Source organism: Thunnus albacares, chromosome 21 (genome assembly GCF_914725855.1).
Source record: "Thunnus albacares chromosome 21, fThuAlb1.1, whole genome shotgun sequence".
Taxonomy (NCBI): domain Eukaryota; kingdom Metazoa; phylum Chordata; class Actinopteri; order Scombriformes; family Scombridae; genus Thunnus; species Thunnus albacares.
In genome coordinates this window covers 11794520-11815856 of record NC_058126.1, presented here as the reverse complement: position 1 = coordinate 11815856, position 21337 = coordinate 11794520, and the positions used below count along the sequence as shown (strand labels likewise).

General features: G+C 41.1%; 2 protein-coding genes across 3 annotated transcripts; one reads left to right on the top strand and one right to left on the bottom strand.

Annotated features, from left to right (window-relative positions):
* Nucleotides 1-352: 352 nt before the first annotated feature.
* On the bottom strand, nt 353-3976 carry chst2b (carbohydrate (N-acetylglucosamine-6-O) sulfotransferase 2b). The gene has a single exon (XM_044338910.1). It carries the CDS (start codon nt 3087-3089, stop codon nt 1692-1694), a length of 1398 nt encoding a protein of 465 aa, XP_044194845.1. The 5' UTR covers nt 3090-3976; the 3' UTR covers nt 353-1691.
* A 2821-nt stretch (nt 3977-6797) lies between these two features.
* On the top strand, nt 6798-21231 carry trpc1 (transient receptor potential cation channel, subfamily C, member 1). 2 transcript variants are annotated; one of them, XM_044340135.1, is made up of 14 exons: nt 6798-7077; nt 7288-7457; nt 8316-8470; nt 8596-8697; nt 8813-9015; nt 9937-10068; nt 10281-10476; nt 11585-11921; nt 13948-14087; nt 15333-15482; nt 19340-19524; nt 19823-20024; nt 20373-20567; nt 20713-21231. In XM_044340135.1, exons 2-14 carry the CDS (start codon nt 7292-7294, stop codon nt 20938-20940), a joined length of 2391 nt encoding a protein of 796 aa, XP_044196070.1. In that variant the 5' UTR covers nt 6798-7077; nt 7288-7291; the 3' UTR covers nt 20941-21231. The 2 variants fall into 2 exon arrangements, with proteins under 2 accessions (XP_044196070.1, XP_044196069.1); XM_044340134.1 differs by having other exon boundaries at nt 6798-7457.
* Nucleotides 21232-21337: the final 106 nt, after the last annotated feature.

The following is a 21337-nucleotide window of genomic DNA, read 5'->3' as shown; positions in this document are numbered from 1 at the left end:
AAAACCACAACTGATCTCCTTTTCCCTGTAACTCATAGCACGATCTTACTGGTTTTGGTGTGATTTACTGAGATTTGGAGCTATCACGTGTGCAGTATATGCACTCAAAACATTTGGTTTGTGGTGCCCAAAGTATCAGAACATTAACATTTGAAAAACTTAATGGCAATGTCTCTTTCCACAAACAGTATAACACTTACTTCTGATAAACCATAAACCTTATTGTCAATGTTTTGATTGATAACTTCTCAGTGAAGTATTCCCACCAGCCACAGCATCTATTTCTGTGCTCCCGACAAGGTCTAACAGTCATTTTTGGGGCACTTGGAGCATCACAAACAAAATGTTTTTCCTGAATGTTTTTCTGCTTCACTCAAGTGAGATCAAATCTCCAAACCTCAGCAAATCATATACTATCTGGATAGATTTATTTGTGCCATGAAGTCTAAAATTCTCATCTGACTATAATACAGTAATTACAGCTAGCAACTAAAACATTACAGCTGATCTTCTGTCTATTACCAATAATAATTTTGTTACATGTACTCATTATGACAAATAGCAGCTAATGTGTAACACTGTTCCAGCACAACGGTTCTCAAATGGTGAGGGAAGGTACATTGGTGTGTGATGCACTGAACAAAAGTAGACCTTGAAACATCTCATAAGTATAAAGATTAAAATTATTACATATCCTGTGTGTAAATATTACTAGCATAGTCATTTTTGTTAATACTATACTGATTAAAGCCTGTGGCTCACTGTGTTGGATTTTAATTTTTAAGGAGACCTTGCCTCATGCACCAGACTTTGAGAACCACTGGTCTGGTTTGTATGTTTTTGATAATGATTTTAAAAATTTACACAGATGCATAAACTGTCTTGTTAACTGTGAACTTTACTCAATGCAATATTCCCAGATCATGTGTTTTTTTTTTTATAAGAGCAAGCAATTGTAAACATTTGAAATGGTAGAACAGACTGCTTACACTGACACTGAGAGAGACTTTCCAGCTCCAGAGCCATGACATTGTCCACAGTGCATGATATTATCCTACAAGGATTTGGTGACAACAATCAAAACATCCCTTTTTTTAAATCTAGAGATAGCACTACTGCTGTCCGGATGTAGCCTACTCATCACACCTCTACCTACAGTATGGCACACCAACAAACCAGTTAATTGATTGTCTCTGACTTCAACCAGATCTTACAAATAGACATTAGCAATGAGCTTTTTTTTTTTAGGTGTTCTTTGTTTTTTTTTTTAGTTTTTCTTTCATCCACTATTTTTCACCTTTACAGACAGTATGGAGACTGAAAAAACATATTTTTTGTAAGGTTTTCAACATTCAAAAATAACCCCAAAACATCCACTTTGAAGTGTCATCATAACAAGATACATGAATTATACAGTTGGGTTTTTTTTTTCCATAGTTGCAGCTTCACTATTCAAGCCATTGTTCGTAGGCTTTGCATTGTCAAACACATCCAGTATTCCCGTATAAAAGAAGTGGTCCTTTCCAACGCCACTGCAATTCAACTGGGGGAAACAAGATACATTCCAAATGTGGCCAGTGGAGCTCCTCAAACACTGATTTAAAGTAAAGCTTTAATTCCACAAGAAGAGGAAACGGCACTCGATGCAAAATGAACATTAAATTAAAAGGTCTTTGGTGGAGAGGATGTCTTCACAGTTTGGAGTGTGTCAGTAGTGATTTGCTCAAGTCCTTCGCCTCCCCGGCTGTTCTCACTCTTTCATACCCCAGCACAGACATGGCATGGTGGCAGTAGTCCTCCACTTGTTTGATCTGTTGAATGCTGAGCACTGTTCTCCATGCACTAGCAGCTTGTGTGGCATTCCTGGACGACACTATGAATGGCTTAGAGGAGGAGCTGGAACCACTGGTCATGTTCAGCGCAAACGACTCGATGTCGTGGTTGGTGGTCAGGTTGGCGAAGCGGTAGATGTTCCGCAAGGTCTTGACTGGGTTCTCGACCAGGTCCTCATACCGCACGGCCATGTACTTCCCCTTCAGCCAGCTGGGTGGGTTTAAGGCAGTCCTCAACGTCCTGGAGGTGCGGTCACAGATCACCTCCATGGCTCCTATGGAGTGGTAGTCTGAGCCATCTTTCTTGTTGGCTTTGTGACCAGGATCCACGAAAGGTATCCGGCGAAGTTTAGGGTCCCTGCTGCGGACCACCTGTAAGTTCTCCCTTATCAGGCCATGTCTGGATTTGATTCTGGAGTTGGCCACTGCCCGTGGGTCTCTGACCAGGTGTATCACCTTCAAATCCAAGGATGGATCCTCCATTAGTGGAGCCAACACGTTAACGTCCAAAATGCGTACCCCTTTAATGACTATGGTGTTATATTTGAGGCACTCCTCCTCCAACAGTCTAAGGCTTTGAGGGGGGCACTTTTTACACACCTTATCATCCACCATCCCCACCACCTCTTTCCTGTAGGCTGAGCAGAGGGGATAGGAGCACACCACTTTATTGAGGGTGGCCCCAAATAGTCCCAAGGAGGTGAAATTCTTGCCCCCGGGGCTGTTGTAAAGTTGGAAAACAGACAAATCACAGCGGTATAAGGAGCTAAGCATGTCCCTGGCTGCCCCTTGTAAAGACACTGCATCACCCGGGTAGAGTTTCTGCCAGATGTGCCACATCGGCTCGTACAAGAAGAACACTTCAGGATTTTGGTTAAAAAGCTCCCCGAAAAAGGACGAGCCTGACCTCCAGGTAGTCAGAACATAGATAAGCTGTCTCTTTTTGGCCAGAGAGGGCCGGTACAGGAAGCGAATGTCAGATCTGCTCTGATAAGTGGTGCTCCTCATCTGATGATTACACTGCTGTGGCTCCTTAGTCCATTTATAATTAGCCAAGTTAAGCATAGTGAGTACCAGCAGCAAGAAATAGGCCATAAATAACACAATTCTCTTCCTGCGGAGGACTTTCATCACGATCCCAGGCTGTGCTATTATCTTGGTATGATTCCTGTAGGTTTTAAGCTTCCTCCCAAAGCCAGCATCCTTCTCCCAAGGCGCTGTCAACTTCAGTGGTTGATGATATTGTTTGCCTCTCATCTGTACCCCGGAGAGTGGCTCTCACCACCGAAGAAAACGCTCCTTACATTGACAGTTAACCAACACGGTCTGTTGGATGTGTATAGCCTACACTGGGAAATGATACCCAGTTGAATACCAGCTGATTAGGTAATATAGCGAGCGCCAATTCGAAATCCACAACACGATATCCCGTTTTCACTGCACTGCGCAATGTTCTTCATGGGAAAGATGGATAAGAGGAGCGTTTAAGTTGCCCATAGCGAGTGTTGCAGTAATTCTGTGGGTGGCCCGTCTTCAAAACAACAAGGAAGGAGCCTTCATCATTGTAACAGACGCCCTGTTTGTCCATGTTCAGCGAAGACACCCCTGCGCAGTTAACATCTGATGCATCCTTGCTCATACAGCCCGGTTAGACTCAAGCATCACAGACAATAAGATCGTCAGGACTTGGCGCGCCGGCTGGAGCTCAAATCATTCCGCATCTGCTGTAAACGGAGCCGTGAATGGCAATGTATCCACAGTTACAGCATTTGTTAAGAGATATCCCCGTTTCTTCCTGCTCCTCTGCTCGTCCAACTAATACAAACTGGACCGATTCAATCAGAATACCAGGGGAAAGACCCGCCTACAGAGGGACTATATTGGTCCGCGCTGAGGCGTCGTGCGTCAGCGAGCTGCACCATTGGACTCGTCGCCCGCCTGTCCCGTCGCAGCCCCTGTTCTGTCTCTCACGGATCGCAGCAATGGTAGATGGGAGGAAATGATGCTGTTGTTATGTTTCAGAGGTCCACCTCACTATCTGCATCCTTGTAACCATGCTCCACCCTTCCTTTTAAGACATACAACTGCATATTCTGCCAGGTGCAAGGATTTAAAAGGATTTTAACGATTCCCATTGTCTGTTACACAGTCCTTTGTTCAAATTCATATGCTTTGTTAAGTTATTCTATAAAGAATCATGTCTTTACATGTGTATCATTAATGTTCTCTTCATAGTGGATGACTGCAGAGAAGAATCAATATTTCAAATTAAATATATTTGTGTTTTCCCTTTACGGCCTCAAGAGGGTAGTCCAGATCTATGAGAAAAAACAGCTTCTTCCCTTAAAGGAAAAATCCTATAATTAATTAGAAGAATACCATACAAGCAATGCAGCAAAACGTTGCAGCTGTAAGAAAACCATAGGGGTATATTTTTGTGATAAATGATTAAATAAATAGGATCTGTGGGAATACTGCAGCCATTGTATCTATCGCACACAGTCAGCAACAGTGACTGACACTCCTCTCAAGTGGAATCAGCTGAAATCTGACATTTGACAGCTGTTCCCCAGGAACTGATGAGTGCTGGGAAGCTGTGTGTTTTAATGGAAGAACCACATGCTCTGCAGATTGAAAATCATCTTTCCTAAGAGGCTTGGCAGTTTGGGATTACAGCCCCGCACAACTGAAAGGCACAAAAGATTGAGTGAAAGGGGTTGAGCCCTTTGACCCCTCTCCCACCCCCCATGAAAAATCTCCATGCCTGTAATATCCTAGACTGGGATTTAGAATGTTTTCATGGTATTGTTGAGTGATTTTATTGTGATCTTATTGTACTATATATGTTTTACTGTGCTTGTTTTGAAAATAATGCAGATATTTAATAGTTGGTATTATTGAACTACAGAATGATTAATTACTCTTCATACCCTGCACAATGTTTGGTTGCTGATCTTTCTATCCCATAGATGCTCATTTTGTAGTACTCATTCAATGCGGATGTTTACAGTGCAAAACCTTTGTGCAGACTGCCCTCTGCTGGAGCATAGTGTTTCCTATCAGGACAATGAGGCAGACTTTTCTCCCTTTTTTTCCACTCAAAATTATTTACATGTGCATTTTTACACTGTCAAAGTATTTATATGGCTCATATGTATCTATTTATAATACTTTTAATAACATTTTGGCATATAGAGCAGCCATTTGTGAATAGGAATGATCAGAATTATGCATTAAAGGAGGAATATAGCCTAATAAGTAATTGGTTGTCCCTACTGGAATCAGTTGTGTCACTTTAAGAAGTCTATTTTTTTAAAATTGATTTTAAGAATAACCATCAGACAGCTTTTATGTGAGTATCTGTCATGTTTAGAAAGAGGGCTTGTCCGTTTCCATCCTCCTTTCCTAAATTGTCTTCCTCAATTTGGGATCACTTACTAAAAATATAATGATATGCAGCAGTGTAATTCCTGTGTCTAAAACCAAATAGCAGTGTCAGATGATTTTCCTCCTGTATTGTACACTCTGTTCTGTACTGTTTCTTTATAATTTGATTCAGCCTGAATAACTGAGGGCCGTTCAGGGATGCTGTTTCGTGGAATAATAAAGTGCAGCTACAGAACAGAACCCATTCCTCCACTTGCAAGCATCGTTGCAGAGAAATTGAGCGGATGAGGATTGGCTTATTTTAAAATGGTCGTAAAATGTGACAACTCCTCTATGACTGGTAATTACCAGGGGCCAAATCTGACTCAATGTGCACTATTTTGAGCCTTTCTCTGAATCTAGATTTATAAAGTTTTGTGTGGGATTTTTCAGGTGGAGAAAATAGTAACCTCATTACCACAGAGAGATGGATTTAGTCATTAAATTGAATTATATCGTGTTAGAATATCTATATGAATTTATTTTAAATAAATGGCTTTCTCACTACAGTATATGCATATATAAACATATATTTATCCATTCATTTGTGTAGGTGGTACCAACAGACTGTCTTGGCTTTAGGGCCTGGATACTATGAGATCATTTGTATTCTGCGTTTGGAAATCTGAGTGGATCTTAATTACATTTTGTGTTGATTTAGACATTGTAAAACAATTTCTAATTAACTGCAAATTATTACATTTATAAGGACAGTTGTAAGTTTATTCCTTTGTTGAATTTTGAATTGCAAACAGCTGTTTGATTCAAATAACTCTATCTTACGATTTAAATTAATTTGAATTTAATTGCTTCAGTGCCTCTCAGTACTGACAGTACAGTAAACACCCTGGTGATCTGGCTCCATGTGAGTTGGTAAAATTAGATTTTTCCACTTTTTATAACACTCCCCTGGCAAATCATTTCAGCCTCCTTCACCGGGAGGATATGTTTATTTCGAATGTCAAATACTGCATGTTATCTTTCATTACTCACATAAATGCTCACTGGTCTGATGTCATGGACTCACAGTGAAGGGCTGATATGAAGCTGCCAGGAGGACAGCTATATATATATGTATCTCCCATATATGTATCCTCACAGCCTGTCACTCACCATACAGAGCCGGTTATCTCATTCTCCCTCTCTCTCTCCATTATCCATGTGCAGTAAATTTCTCCCATGCATGTCCAAACACATCAATTACATGGACATGTTCATATTATAGGAAATTGCCTGTCCACTAATATGCACGCCCAACCCTGCACAGACCAGAAGCCATAGCTGTGATGTTTTTCTCCCGTTTTTTTATTTTCATACTCCGAATATATGCATATATTTTCACAAGGCTAATGCTTCAGAGTGTTTGCTGTAAAATAGACAAATAATAATGATGTCCAGTGTTGTCAGCACGCATATATCTAGTGACCAAACATATAATGTAATAGATAGTTTACATCAATTCTATTTAACTTGCATGTATCTGTAAAAATGGATATTTGGCACTATGAAGAATGCTCTACCAGAATACACTTGTCAGTACAAAGCTGCACTGAATAGCACTGTTACGTAATCATGTAGCACAGAGGCTTTGCGCCTGCGAAATGAACAAGCAGGTGGAGGAGGAAACATGCGCAGTAGGAGCCTCGTCAGCAGCATCAGGACCAAAAGGATCCCCAGGAGCCTGCGATGCGAGAAGATGGTGCATGTAAACACGCCGAGAGAGATGACCGTCTCATTTTGTCGGATTGCAGTCGCCACTTATCTCCACTAACCTCAACTTTGAAGTGATTTAGAGCGGGGGGAAAAACTGATAAAAAAGGTAATTTTGCAGACAGCAGAGCCGCGCAAACGCAGCAAAGATGCGACAGCAATAACAACATTTAGTGACATTGGTTTAGTCTCATGACGACGTTTTAAGCCTCTACTTCGCTGCGACAGACAACAACAACAACAACAACAATAAAAAAAGGATTCCTCTAATGTCATCCCATATGACGGGCTTTCTTGTGTAATGGTCGCCGGTTTCTAGTGGGATGCACATCAGTGTTTGGCCGTACTCGCTCTCCGTCGTAATGGCAGCTCTGTACCAGGGCACAGACGCTTCCTCTCCGGATAAATTTCTGGCCTTGAAAGACGTGAGAGAGGTGAAAGAGGAAACTACGCTGGATGAGAAACTCTTCTTGTTGGCATGCGAGAAAGGTTTGTTACTGTTTGTCCTCTTCTTGTTCTTTAAAAGGTAAATCCATACATTTATTACTTTTTATCTGATGTGTTTAAAGACACAGGAGAGATAATTATTGGAATCAAGGGAAGCAGGTGATTAGGCAGGTGATTGCTGTATTAAAATAATGATCATTAAAGACATTCCTGAAACATTATGTCTGGTACTGGCAGACTTACATGTACAGGTAAAACACACTGTGACTAACAGCTTGATAGATTTCCAGCAGGGTCATTGCAGCAAGCAAACTGTGCAGTCATACCACATTTATTCCGGTAAATACCTCTCACAGCTGCCAACATGTTGGCTACTGTGGAAATTTGCCCACAGGGGATTTAGATATATTTAGTTGAACGTCTGCTCTTCTGAAAGTTCCTCTCTGAGATCTGCTGACTTTTCACAGGGAAGTACTTGCAAACCAGAAGGAGAGATTCTACACCAAGTGTAAAATAACAAAGAGGCATGGGCATTCTCATCTTAGTCAGATGGGAGTGTTTCATTGATAACTTAAGAACATTGCACAGGCGGAGGTTGTTTTAGGTGTGCAGCTAGTCCAGTAACTGCCACTATGACCATATAAAGCCTCTCTAAACATGGCTCAGCAACAGGAATTGTCCTTTGAGGGAGATGTTATTCTTAACACGACTGATGTTAAGAGGACTGCTGGAGCTGAACCTACTCCACGGGAGTGTTTGTCTCATGACTATGGCTGTTTGTGGCTCTTTGGCGTCATCCGCAGATAATTCTTGACCTCTTTTATAGACCTGATTTCGCAAGAATTCCCTAAAGTGAATTTCATTCACAATGTGCTGCTTTGTTTTGGCCTGGGTTCTCAGGTGACTACTACATGGTGAAGAAGCTGCTCGAGGAGAACCGTCACGGTGAGCTCAACATCAACTCTGTAGATGTTCTCGGCCGGGACGCTGTCACCATCGCCATCGAGAACGAGAATCTAGACATCCTGCAGCTTCTCCTGGAGCATGGCTGCCAGGTAGTAAACACACACACACACTTAGGGTGAAACAATATATGCAGAAAACACCACTTTTTCAAGTTTACTGCTGCTGTATGTTTGGTTTTCGCATCTTCTAAAATGAAGCGTTTGTTTCTGTGTAGGCGACAGATGCCTTGTTGGTGGCCATAGACTCGGAGGTGGTTGGAGCTGTGGACATCCTCCTCAATCACAGGCCCAGGCGATCTTCCAAGCCCTCAATTGCTGTTAGTCTCCTCTCACAAGTGCTCTTTAAAGAAATAAACACTGTTGACGCAGAGAAGCACAGGCTGTTTTCAATGTTAACTTCAGTTTTTATCAATATCCTCCCATCTTTTTCAGAAACTGATGCAGCGAATCCAGAATCCAGAGTATTCCACCACCATGGACGTAGCTCCGGTCATCCTGGCAGCCCACAGAAACAACTACGAGATCCTTACAATGCTGCTGAAACAGGACATCTCGCTGCCCCGGCCCCACGCTGTAGGCTGCGAGTGCACACTCTGCAACGCTAAAAACAAGAAGGACAGCTTACGACACTCCAGGTACAGGCTGCCCCTGTGATCTAGAATTCAGAAAATGTGATCGTATAAATGTTATTGTCTTTCCCCAGCATTAAGCTCCCATTGAGCTAAACCAGAAGACCATTTTCCATTCAATTACCTTGGCATGGTCAACATCACTTTTGTCTTCTAGATGACGCCTGTGTTATTTTATGTGATGATTGTTTTTGGTATCTTCTCTGGTATGTTGAAGCTTAAAAGCAGCTATGATTATACTTTCAAGTAAAGTATACAGGAAAGGTTCTTGTGAAACACTGCGGCACGCTGTTTTGATGATAGCATCAGCTTGACAATGTCACCTTAAGCACATGGACAGAAATGATTTACTAGCACATGCATTACCTTTTGTAAAATGCTCTTATGTAGTTTTTTTTTTAGTTTTTTACAGTACCATAAGTGTGTACAGCACTCTCTTGATCCCTCAGAGGACTCCAAATGTTCTCTGTTTTTGCCAAGCTCTACTTATCTAGAAATAGAGAGCCAGTACTTCATTTGCTATATTGGCTTATTCTTTTTTTTCTAAAATAAGTGGTTTTAGGCTGAAATGTAAAATGTCAGCCTCTAATTTAAGAGGAAGCATCAGTGTTTCCTCTGAGAAGTTGTGATTTTTGCGATTATCAGTATAACAAGTATCTTAGATTTTTGATCAGATTACTCTGCTGATCTCCTCTGCTAGGCAATCTTATTCTCACTGAGGGGCAGTGTAGCTTCCCACTCAGTATACTAAATGAATCATTTTACAGTTTGGCTGGCAAACAACATAGAGGTCAAACAGTTAGAAGGCTGAATGTTTGTTTCTCCATTTCCCTTTTGCTAATCTCTCTCTTGCATCACTTTTCATCGTCCGTTTCTTCTCATCATCCCCATCGCCTCACTCTATCTCCAAACTCCTTTGTGGGTCAGGTTCCGCCTGGACATCTACCGCTGCCTGGCCAGCCCTTCTCTGATCATGCTGACCGAAGAAGATCCGATACTCAGGGCCTTTGAGCTGAGTGCAGATCTCAAGGAGCTTAGCCTGGTTGAGGTGGAGTTCAGGTATGATGGCTATGAACTGCTCATGTCAGAGCATGTTTTTCTAATTTCTTTGAACGTGACAACTCAGGCATACATAGAGATACTTGTCACATGCACACAAACATACTCACATACACACAGATATATTGTAAACCTTCTCTCTTTATAGTCTGGGACAGATAAGATTCCTAATCTTTTCTGTTGTCTGATTGCATCTCATTTCCGTACCCCAGGAATGACTATGAGGAGCTGGCAAAGCAGTGTAAGATGTTTGCCAAGGACCTGCTGGCTCAGGCTCGAAACTCTCGAGAGCTAGAGGTTATTCTCAACCATACATCCAGCGAGGATCCCGTTGACAAGAGAGGTTTACTGGAGGAGCGCATGAATCTCAGCCGACTGAAACTTGCCATCAAGTACAACCAAAAAGAGGTCAGACAGGCAAAGTCTGCAGCTGTCACAGTGATTGTTTTTTGGCAGCATCAATACCAACTCATATAAGTGGGTTGAGGATATAACTTTTGATATATTACCTGATCAGCTTTAATTTACTATACTTGATGTCAGACTTAACATCTGCTCCTGAAGTCGGTCTTTAGGAAATATTAGTTTGACAGGATGAAGCTCCTCCAGGCTACGGCAGTCAAAGGCAAAGGGAAGCTGGAAGTTTGAAGGGCAATTTACAGCCGGGATGGTTCAGTGTAAAAAGTCTGACTCATATATCACGGTAGACGTTGTAGCATACCATTGTTTCCCACTGGAGAAGTAACTCTGATACGGTTCCTCTGTGCATCTGAATACTACTCACTTATTCCTGAGTCTGATTTATTTTTTGGATAACAGCAAATGTTTGTGGTGGGATTTTTATTTCTGAGAGAATGTTGATACATTATAGCTGAGTCACTTAAATCAGCTATTAATACAGTAGTCAATCTATATAAGACACCATAAAAGTAACTCTTGCTAATAGCCTCCCCATTGAAACCTTAATAATACAATTGTACTCCACAACAGCAGTACTTCTATTTCTGTAGTGCTGTACTATTTATGCAACTTATTCTTTCTCTGTGTACATGAGCAACATAAATTGAACAGTAATTAATAAGAAACATACACATGTAGGAAACAATGGGTGTCAGAAATTTCTAAATCCAGTCTAAAACATGCAAAATACCGTTCCTAGCAAGCGTTTATGTGGATACCTTTAAAAGAGCTAAAACCAGGAAAATAGCACTAGCAGAGATTATTAAAGGAATAGTTGGGCATTTTGGGAAATACACTTATTTGCTTACTTGCCTAAAGTTAGACTTTGAGCTAAGGCAAGCTAACCGTTAAGTGGCTGCAGCTTCATATTTATTGTACAGACCTGAGAGTGGGGTATCAATCTTCTCATCAAACTCTCAGTAAAAAAGCCAATAAGTTTATTTTCCAGAATTTCAAACTATTTCTTTGAGTTCATGAAGGTCAGTTTCAACTGATGTGTCTTGAAAATGCTAATTCATCTTCCCCCTGTTGATATTTTCCATTTGTCCTTCTACAGTTTGTGGCTCAGTCCAACTGTCAGCAGTTCCTCAACACCGTCTGGTTCGGAGAGACGGCCAGCTATCGGCGCAAACACACCTGTCTAAAGATGGGCACGGTGCTGAGCGTAGCGATGCTTTGGCCGCTGCTTTCTGTCTGCTACCTGCTGGTGCCACGCTCCCGTGTGGGCCAGATCATCCACACACCCTTTGTCAAGTTCATCATACACAGCGCCTCTTACTTTACCTTCCTGCTGCTGCTTAACCTGTACTCGCTGGTCTACAACGAAGGCAAGAAAAACACCATGGGCCCCGCGCTGGAGATGATCGATTACTTGCTCATCCTCTGGATCATAGGTCAGCTTTCATGCAGTAAATCACATACTAATGTATGTATGTTATGTGTTTGGAGGAGTGTCATGTACTGCATGTTGTTATTATGGTATATATTTCATAGCTTAGAGGCCATATTTCTGTAACTGAATAATTATTCATCTCCTAATGGACACAACATAACTAAAATAGGATAGGAATCCAATAATAAACCAGAATTTAATAGAATAACATTGCATAGTGGAGTGAAAATGAGAAATTCCTGTTATGGGCTGGCTAAAGTCCAGTATCCTGTATCCATAATCCTATCAGGCAGAACATGACAAACAGCTGTTTCTATACCAAATGACAGAAAGCCTGGCTTGACTGGATTAAATCTGACAGTTCTGCTTCTAATTGAGCTTTACAGAAAGAAACTGAAGCTTCTCCTTTCTCCCCTGTGACTCACACACACACACACACACACACACACAAACACGCATGCATGCAAACATGTATTTGCGCAAAGACAAACAGATGTACAAGCTGTATATTTTCAGATGAGGCTAGATAGTGACAAGAGAGAAACTGACTCTGTCTGTCTTTCTGCGGAAGGGCCTCTCGACCTTCCTCTTCTGCCAAGAAACCATTAGCATGATCATTCAATCGCTTTAATGGCCCTGCCTTCTCAGCAGAGATATTTGTCTCTCTGGTTGCAGCATCCTACACTTCTCCACCAGACAGAAAGCATCGCAACCACAGCTCATTGGTCCAGGTTTCCGCTTGATAAATCATCCCAATAAGTGCACCTGACAGGTTATAAAAGGATGTAGAAGTAATTGACTTCTATTATTCTATGTTATGAAGATGGTTGTGGGGTAATTTGCAATTTATTCTGTATTGTGGGAGTGAGATCAGTATTAGAGTCATTAGGCAGGAGTGTAATGCGCCGTTCCATGGGCCAAGATAGCCCACTAGAGGGGGAAAGATTCCTTAAGTAATGAAAAAGAGCAACATCAAAGATCAATTTTAACAACTTCAGCAGTTTGTTTCTTCAAGGCTGCCTCATCGCAAAATAGATTTACTGCAAGATGTGATGCAGTGGTGCAGATTTCCCACTCTGGGATCCCTGCAGAATCGACAAAAAAACAAAGATGAGTGAAATAGCTAGAATAAAATCACTAATGATCATCCTCCTCAGACAACCTTGTGCAAGTGTTGATGTGAATTGGAGCTTTTTAAGTTCATACATGTGCTGTATGTCTATAGACTGCACTCACAAGTCAGACAGCTTTTCATTCCTTATTCTTTCATTTGTTGTCTCTTTCTCCCACGCTAACCCTCCATCCCCTTCCCCCACATCTTACTCCTGTTCTCTCCATCCTGCTATTCCCCTGAGCCAGATCCCTCACGTTAATGGGGTAATCAGATGCTGTGAGACTGTCAGTGTGTCTGTGCCCAGGGGTACATACATGTGAGTGTGTACCTCTCACTTACTGCGGTCGTGTGCACTTTGATTTCTGCATTTGCACTCAAATTCAATCTTTCCGTAGTAAAACTCATGTTTCCAATAACCAGACAAAACAAATTGTTACTCAGAGATGGAAACATTTCATCTGTGAAACACTTCCTGGTGGGATGTCTGTGCATCCAGTGTGTCACTGCTTTGTTTACTTTTAGCTGAAACCATGGAAACCATCAGGTTCACTCCAATGTTATTATGCGTCACTGTGCCTTGTCTTGCAGTTGAACTCAAGCTTTTAGTTTTAATTTCATTACCACTGTTGTACATTTGATGAAATCCCACTTGGACATAAAAAAGACAGACACCCATCTTTATTAAATTCCACACACTACTCTAAATCCCAAAGATGACACATACTCACTGCATCAGTCTCTAATTTCTGTGTCTCGTACATTACCGTGTCCCCAGGGCCCCTTCTGTGAGATGACTTATGGCTGAATCTGGAAGCAGTTTTAAAAATGTTGGGGTTGACAGCAAAATGCCTTTTTTCCAGTGGTGCGCGTGTATATGTATATGTGGTGACGGTGAATTCCTGCTCTCCTGTAGGGATGGTGTGGTCGGACGTGAAGCGTTTGTGGTATGAGGGGCTGGAAGACTTTCTGGAAGAGTCGAGGAACCAGCTGAGCTTCGTGATGAATTCTCTTTACCTAGCCACCTTTGCCCTCAAGATAGTTGCTCATAGCAAGGTACCCACACACTGTACTCACTCACTTTAGATTTAGAGGATAGATAGCTACATGTACTTTTGTACTGCTGGCTTGAGAAGTTGAAAGATTGCAAAAAGCTGGATTCATAAAGTTAATGCATTTCACTCTGTGTCCTTTTTCTGGGAAAAACCAATCATTCATCATTCAGTACAATGAATATGCAGAGGAGGCAGTCTGTAACTGCTCTTTGCATCACTGACAAATTCCTATATGACAAATACCTGTATGAGTTATCTAATAACATTAAAAAGCACCATATTTAGTTTAAATTATTTGAATATTTTATGCATTTTCTACATCAGTTAATTGAAAAAATAGTTCTATGTTACACTTTTCAGAATTTTTCATACTTTGAAATTGTTAAACAGATCTGTATTTTCTTTGTTGTGTCAGTTTTTCTGTTCAGGCCTCATTAAAAAGGTTTTTTCCCATTTGATTATGATTGTGCGATCTGTATCACCATTTCACTGATACAGTAGCTTAATTTCCAAGAAACATACTCAGCTGCAGCATTTCACTGTAATTATGTCATGATCATGTCATATCAGAGTTCTGGCAATCAGCAGTTTCTCTCTGACTTTCTGACATTCACATCAATATCAACTTCAACGTCTGTGTCTCTGTATACTTTTAGTTAAAAAACATGACTTTGCATGTAAAAGTACACACACACAAGCACCCACACATACACAGGTAGTAAGGTTAATATAACAACAGGATTGTGGTTATACATTTAAATATAGAGATCATATAACCAGAACAGAATTGGGGTAACTACTTGTCAAAGAGGAAAACAGTTAGTGATCTGATCCTGAGCCTTCAAACTGGGAAACTAAGATTTGTCTGAAAGTTCCAATATATTGGACTTGGTGCTTAATAATACAGCATTGCCTGAAAACGATGCAGAAGCAGAATTAAACCCAAATCTATAGTGTATTATAGTGTTATATTTTCAATGCACAGTATTTGTAACCTTCACAAGATCAACTCTGTAATTGTGCAACTATCTTGAGATCTCTAATCATGTGAATGTGCGAGACATAAACATGGGAATCCATCCCATGTGATGTGAATGCAGCATCAAGCAAAAAACCTGAGTATATCATCGTATTTTTGAGTAGTTCTACTGATAAAAAGGCCACAAAACACGCTTAGTAAGTAGAGTAGTATCACTGTAGACTCAGTACAGTCAAGTGTTTCTAAATGTGTTTGCTTGTTCTGCAGTTCAAGAATGTGGCGGACACTGAGAGGAAGAACTGGGACGCCTTCCATCCCATCCTGGTGGCTGAGGGCCTGTTTGCCTTCGCCAATGTTCTCAGTTACCTGCGACTCTTCTTCATGTACACCACCAGCTCCATACTGGGCCCATTACAGGTAGGAAGACAGCGAGCACACGTACACTAAAGTAGTTGTGATTATGTAGCTCAACGCCGACATTTTCAGAGTTTATCTTCAGAGTTTTATTCCTAGTGGGGCCAGACATGCAACAAACAGTGGGAGTTTGAGATGAGGCACTTTGGATTAGAAAACAGCCCAAATTCTTATGCAATGCTTATCTAACTGCTTCCCTTTCTATTTTCTCTATACCCCACCACACACACACACACACACACACAAATGCCACCCACTCTCTTCCTCTCTCAGTGAAGTGTGAACACTCAAGGACAAGCCAACGCTAAACATCACACCAGCTGTGCCGAGCAGTATCATAACCATCATCATAAGCATTAAGCATAAGCACGGTGAACCAAGGCAGTAGATGAATGTGTTCTGTTGTAATAATACGCTCATATTAAACTGAACACAACGTCATAAAGCTCAGCAGCTTAGTTGCCATATGCATCGCCACACCGATATCATCATTTCTATCATTTACGTGAATGAGAGCCTTTGGTTTACACAAAATTGATATGTCAAACTAACTTCAGTTTAGAGGCTGCTTATTTAAAGCTGGAGGAGCTGACTTTGTTTGCCCATGCTCACATTTTTCACTGGATCCTAAAATTGATTTCTATCACAATCTGGCACATACAGCAAGGTTGAACTGTAGCCATCTTAACAGCAAACTTGGCTGCATGGGAATAAAGTGTTTTGGACCAATTTTATCTTAAATTGAGACATTTTGTCGTCCTCTGAAGGCTGAAAAATACTGTTTTTGAAATCTTTTCAAAGCTAAGTTGATTTGTAGTTTAGTGTTGAAAGATGCTTGGGCATCAGTAGCAGAATGTGGCTTTTTTCTGTTTGTCCTGAGGTGACTTTTTTAACAATAGCTATAATACGAGCAATATTCATAAATCACACAAATACAACTAAAGTTGAATTTGTGTAATTTATGCCTCTTACACAACACAAAATGAATTCAATTTGTGAGAAGCAAACATTTAATCTGGCAATAACGGTAATTTTTTGTGGTTTTCGTGGTCCCTTAGAGGGCCTCGTATGACAATGTGTCTCCCTTTTTATTAGTATTTTTTGGACTATAATAGTGTATTGTTCTACCTATACTGTTTTTCACATCTAATTTGATACCTTACTCATTCACAACACAACATTTATTTGTTGCCAGCTTGGTTAATACTTTTCATAATTAGTTACTATACATTATCGGGGCCATTTCTGTAATACAACTGTTACCAATTTAAAAATTCTCTTTGGTGGACCAAGTCAGGCTGCAGAAGTCAGATCAAAAAAGCTTCATAGGTTTCATCTCTTTCTACAGAACAAGGACAGTCACACATTCATTTCAGTTGGACAGTCACAACCTTAATGGCTAAACTTCAGTGTATGTTTGTGTGCCTCGTTATGTCGTTTTTTTCCACTTCCTCAGACAAGCCAAAAATCTGGTTTGCATATTTTCTATTCAGGCTCCTCGACAATCTCAGTGTCATAGGTGTCCCTTTTTATCGCATCATGATATTGTGTATCGCCCAGCCAGCTGGCAGAGCGATTCTGTAAGACAAGCCAACATCTGAGTTTGTGCTGGCAGTGTTTAAGAATTTCATTTTTCCCCACTGTGTGACTTTTATTACATAAAGAAGTCTTCAGGTATGCAGTTAGGTCAGCCTATTTTGTAGGGATGCCTTCCTGTCATTAAGTCAAGGAACTTTTTGTGGTTGACTTATAAAACACCAAGACTACCCTGTAGACTGTTAACGAGCGCTTTTCAGCTACAATCTCCTCCATCTCTCTCCCTCCCTCCCTCTCTCTCTCTTTTTTTTTTTCTATCCGACCTCGCTCTCACTCACTCACTCACTCACTCTGTGACATCACTGTCTGGCTTGGCAGGATGGAAAAATTATTAGCTTTGAAAATAGATGTGGCTGTGTGTTCATGGCCACCCTTACATTCACATGGCAGACACACCTCCCTCCTCATGCACACGTGCCAACACATTTCCACACTGTCGTGATATGTGAGTGCGCAAGTCATACAAACACACGCACACACACACATAGACAGTGAGTCAGTACTATGTGGGCTGCAGTAATGAAAATTTCTCTGATTCCATCCTTCCTGAAGAGACCAGCTCATACTTTTTGCGGGTAGCACCCCCTACTAAGGTTGGAAAGAGTGACTGAAAGTGTGTGTGTGTGTGTGTGTGTGTGTGTGTGTGTGTGTGTGTATGTGTAGATCTACTATTACCAGTGGTACACACTATGAGCTCACTCATGGCCCAGACTTAACCTCATGGACGGTATTAATCTACCATAATGGATGGCACACGAGGAAACTTGTATGAGAAAAAAAGAGGGAGGTTATCCTACAATTCCGAACTACATACAAATTCTAACCAGGTTCTGAGTATGTGCTCTGGTGTGTTTTCACTCTGAAAGTGACAAAATTAAATATACTTTGACAATTTGTATGCTAAATGTGCTTTATTGTTGGTGGATGTTGTTGTCACAAAGTGCATTGCGCAAAGGAAACGTAGGAGATGCTCACAGCTGGCAAAAATTAAAACTAATTGCGGTGGTGAGACAGCTCCAGGAACATTTTGGAAAACAAAAAATATTAAGATTTTTCTTTTGTACTTCCTCTTTGTTAAAATTCATCGGAAGCCAAGTCAGTTTGTTCATAGAGCACACTTAAAACTGACCGATTCTGACCATTGGAATGCATTTGAATAATTAAAATGATATAAAATGGTTACATCGGAACATTAGAAGTACGGTAGACATCCATTGACACACAACTTGTATCATTTCCTGTTAGGACATAATTTCTTGTATTCTAACAGCCAAAAGGGTTTACTATGCAGGCAGATATTACCGGCTTATTTTGTAGAAAGTGTGTGTATGTGTGTGTGTGTGTATGTGTACCCCCAAATGCATCAGCCCCCCCCCCTCCCTTCCAGTCAAGGTTAAGAGCTGCTGACCTGCTGCATTCCTGCTCTGTTTGTACAGTAACTATGTTAGGCTATACCTGTCACGCTGGGCAAGCAGGGAACACCCTCAGCTCCTAAATCGTGTACAAGACATGTACAAAGTGGCGGAGGAATACACTGGGGGGATTTAGACATGACAAGAGAATGAATCACGCTAATAGACTAGCCCTTCTCCTCAAACAAGCAGCCTGGGTTTCTGTGCAAACACATTCACCTTGAGGTACAGGGAGAGTGGTCATCCCTCACACTGGAAACTGTGTGTGTGTGTTTGTTTTTTGCAAGAGCGAGTGTGTTCTGACCTTGTTTGAGCATCTCTAGGTCCTAGTAAACAGATAAGCCACTCAGGACTATAAATAGTTGGTTGTCCATTGCACTGAGAACACTCTCTCTGTCTTCGATCCCTCTCTCTGGCTTCTCCCATGTTTGTCTGTCTTCCCTCAGGTAGGGTAAGAGCACTCCATCTGCCAGAATAAGTCACTTTTCCCACTCGCCTAAGGAAGGCACTGCTAAATAAGAACATGTGCGGAAAAAACTAGCGACAAGTGGTTAGAAAGGTTGCTTACATAGTATAAGTGTTGAAAGGGAACCAAAACATGACATTCAAGTAGCGACCTTGGTTAAGTTTTAATGAATTAGACGTTATATATTAGTGTAAAGGTCCAGGAAAGAAACCCAAAATGTAACAAATTCCTCCTAAATAAACAAAAATGTAGATTATTCTGCTTAAAAATACTGAATTGTAGCAATTGAAAATGATTGCTCGTAGAAATTTTGAAGAATGACTCATGTCTACAGGATTAGATCAGATCAAGCTGCGAGAGATTAACAGACTAATGCTTCCCAACAGATCTCCATGGGTCAGATGCTGCAGGAGTTTGGAAAGTTTCTGGGCCTCTTCCTGCTCGTGTTATTCTCCTTCACCATTGGACTAACCCAGCTCTACGGAAAGGACCATAAAGACCCAGACAAGAATCCACCCAAGGACTGCGAGGGCATCTTCTGCCAGCAACAGAGCAATGACGCATTTCACACGTACGGACCAACTTCAGTCTGTCATTTTGGACAGTGACGATGACAGTGATGAATGTTCACAATGCATTTTGAGAGATGTCAGAGATTATATGTATATATAATGCTGTATAAGTATGTTGTATAAACACAGCTGGTATAGACATTACAGATTTTTTCAGATTTATGATTTAACTATAAAATTAAATGTCAGTAATTTATGCATTTCCGGTTAGAATGTGAGATGCATTTGACAGACATGCTGTTCAAACACACACACACACACACACAATGACATCTATCAGCTTCTTCCTTCTCACAGGTTTATGGGGACCTGCTACGCCCTATTCTGGTACATCTTCTCGCTGGCACATGTTGCGCTCTTCGTCACCCGCATCACCTACACAGAGGAGCTGCGCTCTTTTGTGGGTGCCATGATCATAGGCACCTACAATATTGTGGTGGTTATTGTCCTGACCAAGCTGCTGGTGGCCATGCTCCATAAAAGCTTCAGACAAATTGCTGTAAGTGTAAACAACTTTTTGGCACAGAGTTTCCAAAAAGCGGTCACGGGTAATTTCAGTTCAACTTGGAACTGAAGTTGTAAATCTTTTCATTTACTTTTAAGGTTTGATTTTTCTCGAATTCTGTAATGCTACACAGATGTCATCTTGTTTTTGTCTTTGGAACCTCAACTGCATATTTTTCTTCTTCCTTTGAACAACCATTTGATCTTGATTATGCTAAGTAAAACAACTCATCTTCCAGAAAAATCTGTCTCCTCAAGTATTTCCACAACAATATATTTTGCATTTTTAAGATTCCCCCATTCTTTCACCTAAATATTCCTGTTACCTTTTGGTATTCTGCAGAATCATGAGGATAAGGAGTGGAAGTTTGCTCGAGCCAAACTGTGGTTGAGCTACTTTGATGACAAGTGCACCTTGCCGCCACCTCTCAATATCCTCCCCTCCCCGAAGACTGTCTGCTACTTGGTGACCAGCATGAGCAAGTGGATCTGTTCACACACCTCGAAGGGCAGGGTGAAGAGACAGAACAGCCTCAAGGTGAGAGAAACATTTTTTCACAACTGTCAAAACCTTAAATTGTAGTAAGAAGGCAGTTGCCAGTGCATACTTGAAATTTTCTGGAAGGTTGAATTCAATCTTTTCCGCTACTCTTGAACAAACCTTCACCGTATTCTCCATCCAGGAGTGGAAGAACCTGAAGCAGAAGCGTGATGAGAACTACCAGAAGATCATGTGTTGCTTGGTTCACCGTTACTTGACCTCTACGCGACAGAAGATGCAGAGCACAGACCAGGCCACAGTGGAAAACCTCAACGACCTGCGCCAAGACCTCTCAAAGTTTCGCAATGAGATGAGGGACCTGCTGGGCTTCCGGACCTCCAAATATGCCATGTTCTACCCAAGGAGCTAAAAAAACAGAACTAGATATTCTCTCCCTTTCCCCTTTCCCTTTTGACAAAACCTCTGCTTCTCGTTTTATCTGGGATGCTGTGTGACCCGAGCATGTGGAAATAAAAACTCTGCTCTTTGAGTCACAGAGGCAACTTTTAAACCTGGAACTTAACTAGAAAAATATATATTCTCCACCAAAGCCTCCAGACTCAGGCCCCCTATGTATTATTCAGCTATTCAACCTTTTTGTAAATAAAGAAAGCCATTGTTTTCAATAGAAAGATGAATAAAGATTTATGGAAAAATTTGACCCTGTGGGACTTTAATGGCATAAAGAGCTGATTTTGCTGAATACACATGCTGCCTTTGAGATTTGCAGTTACTTGCTGGTTTCTCTTCCTTGAAAACTGATCTTT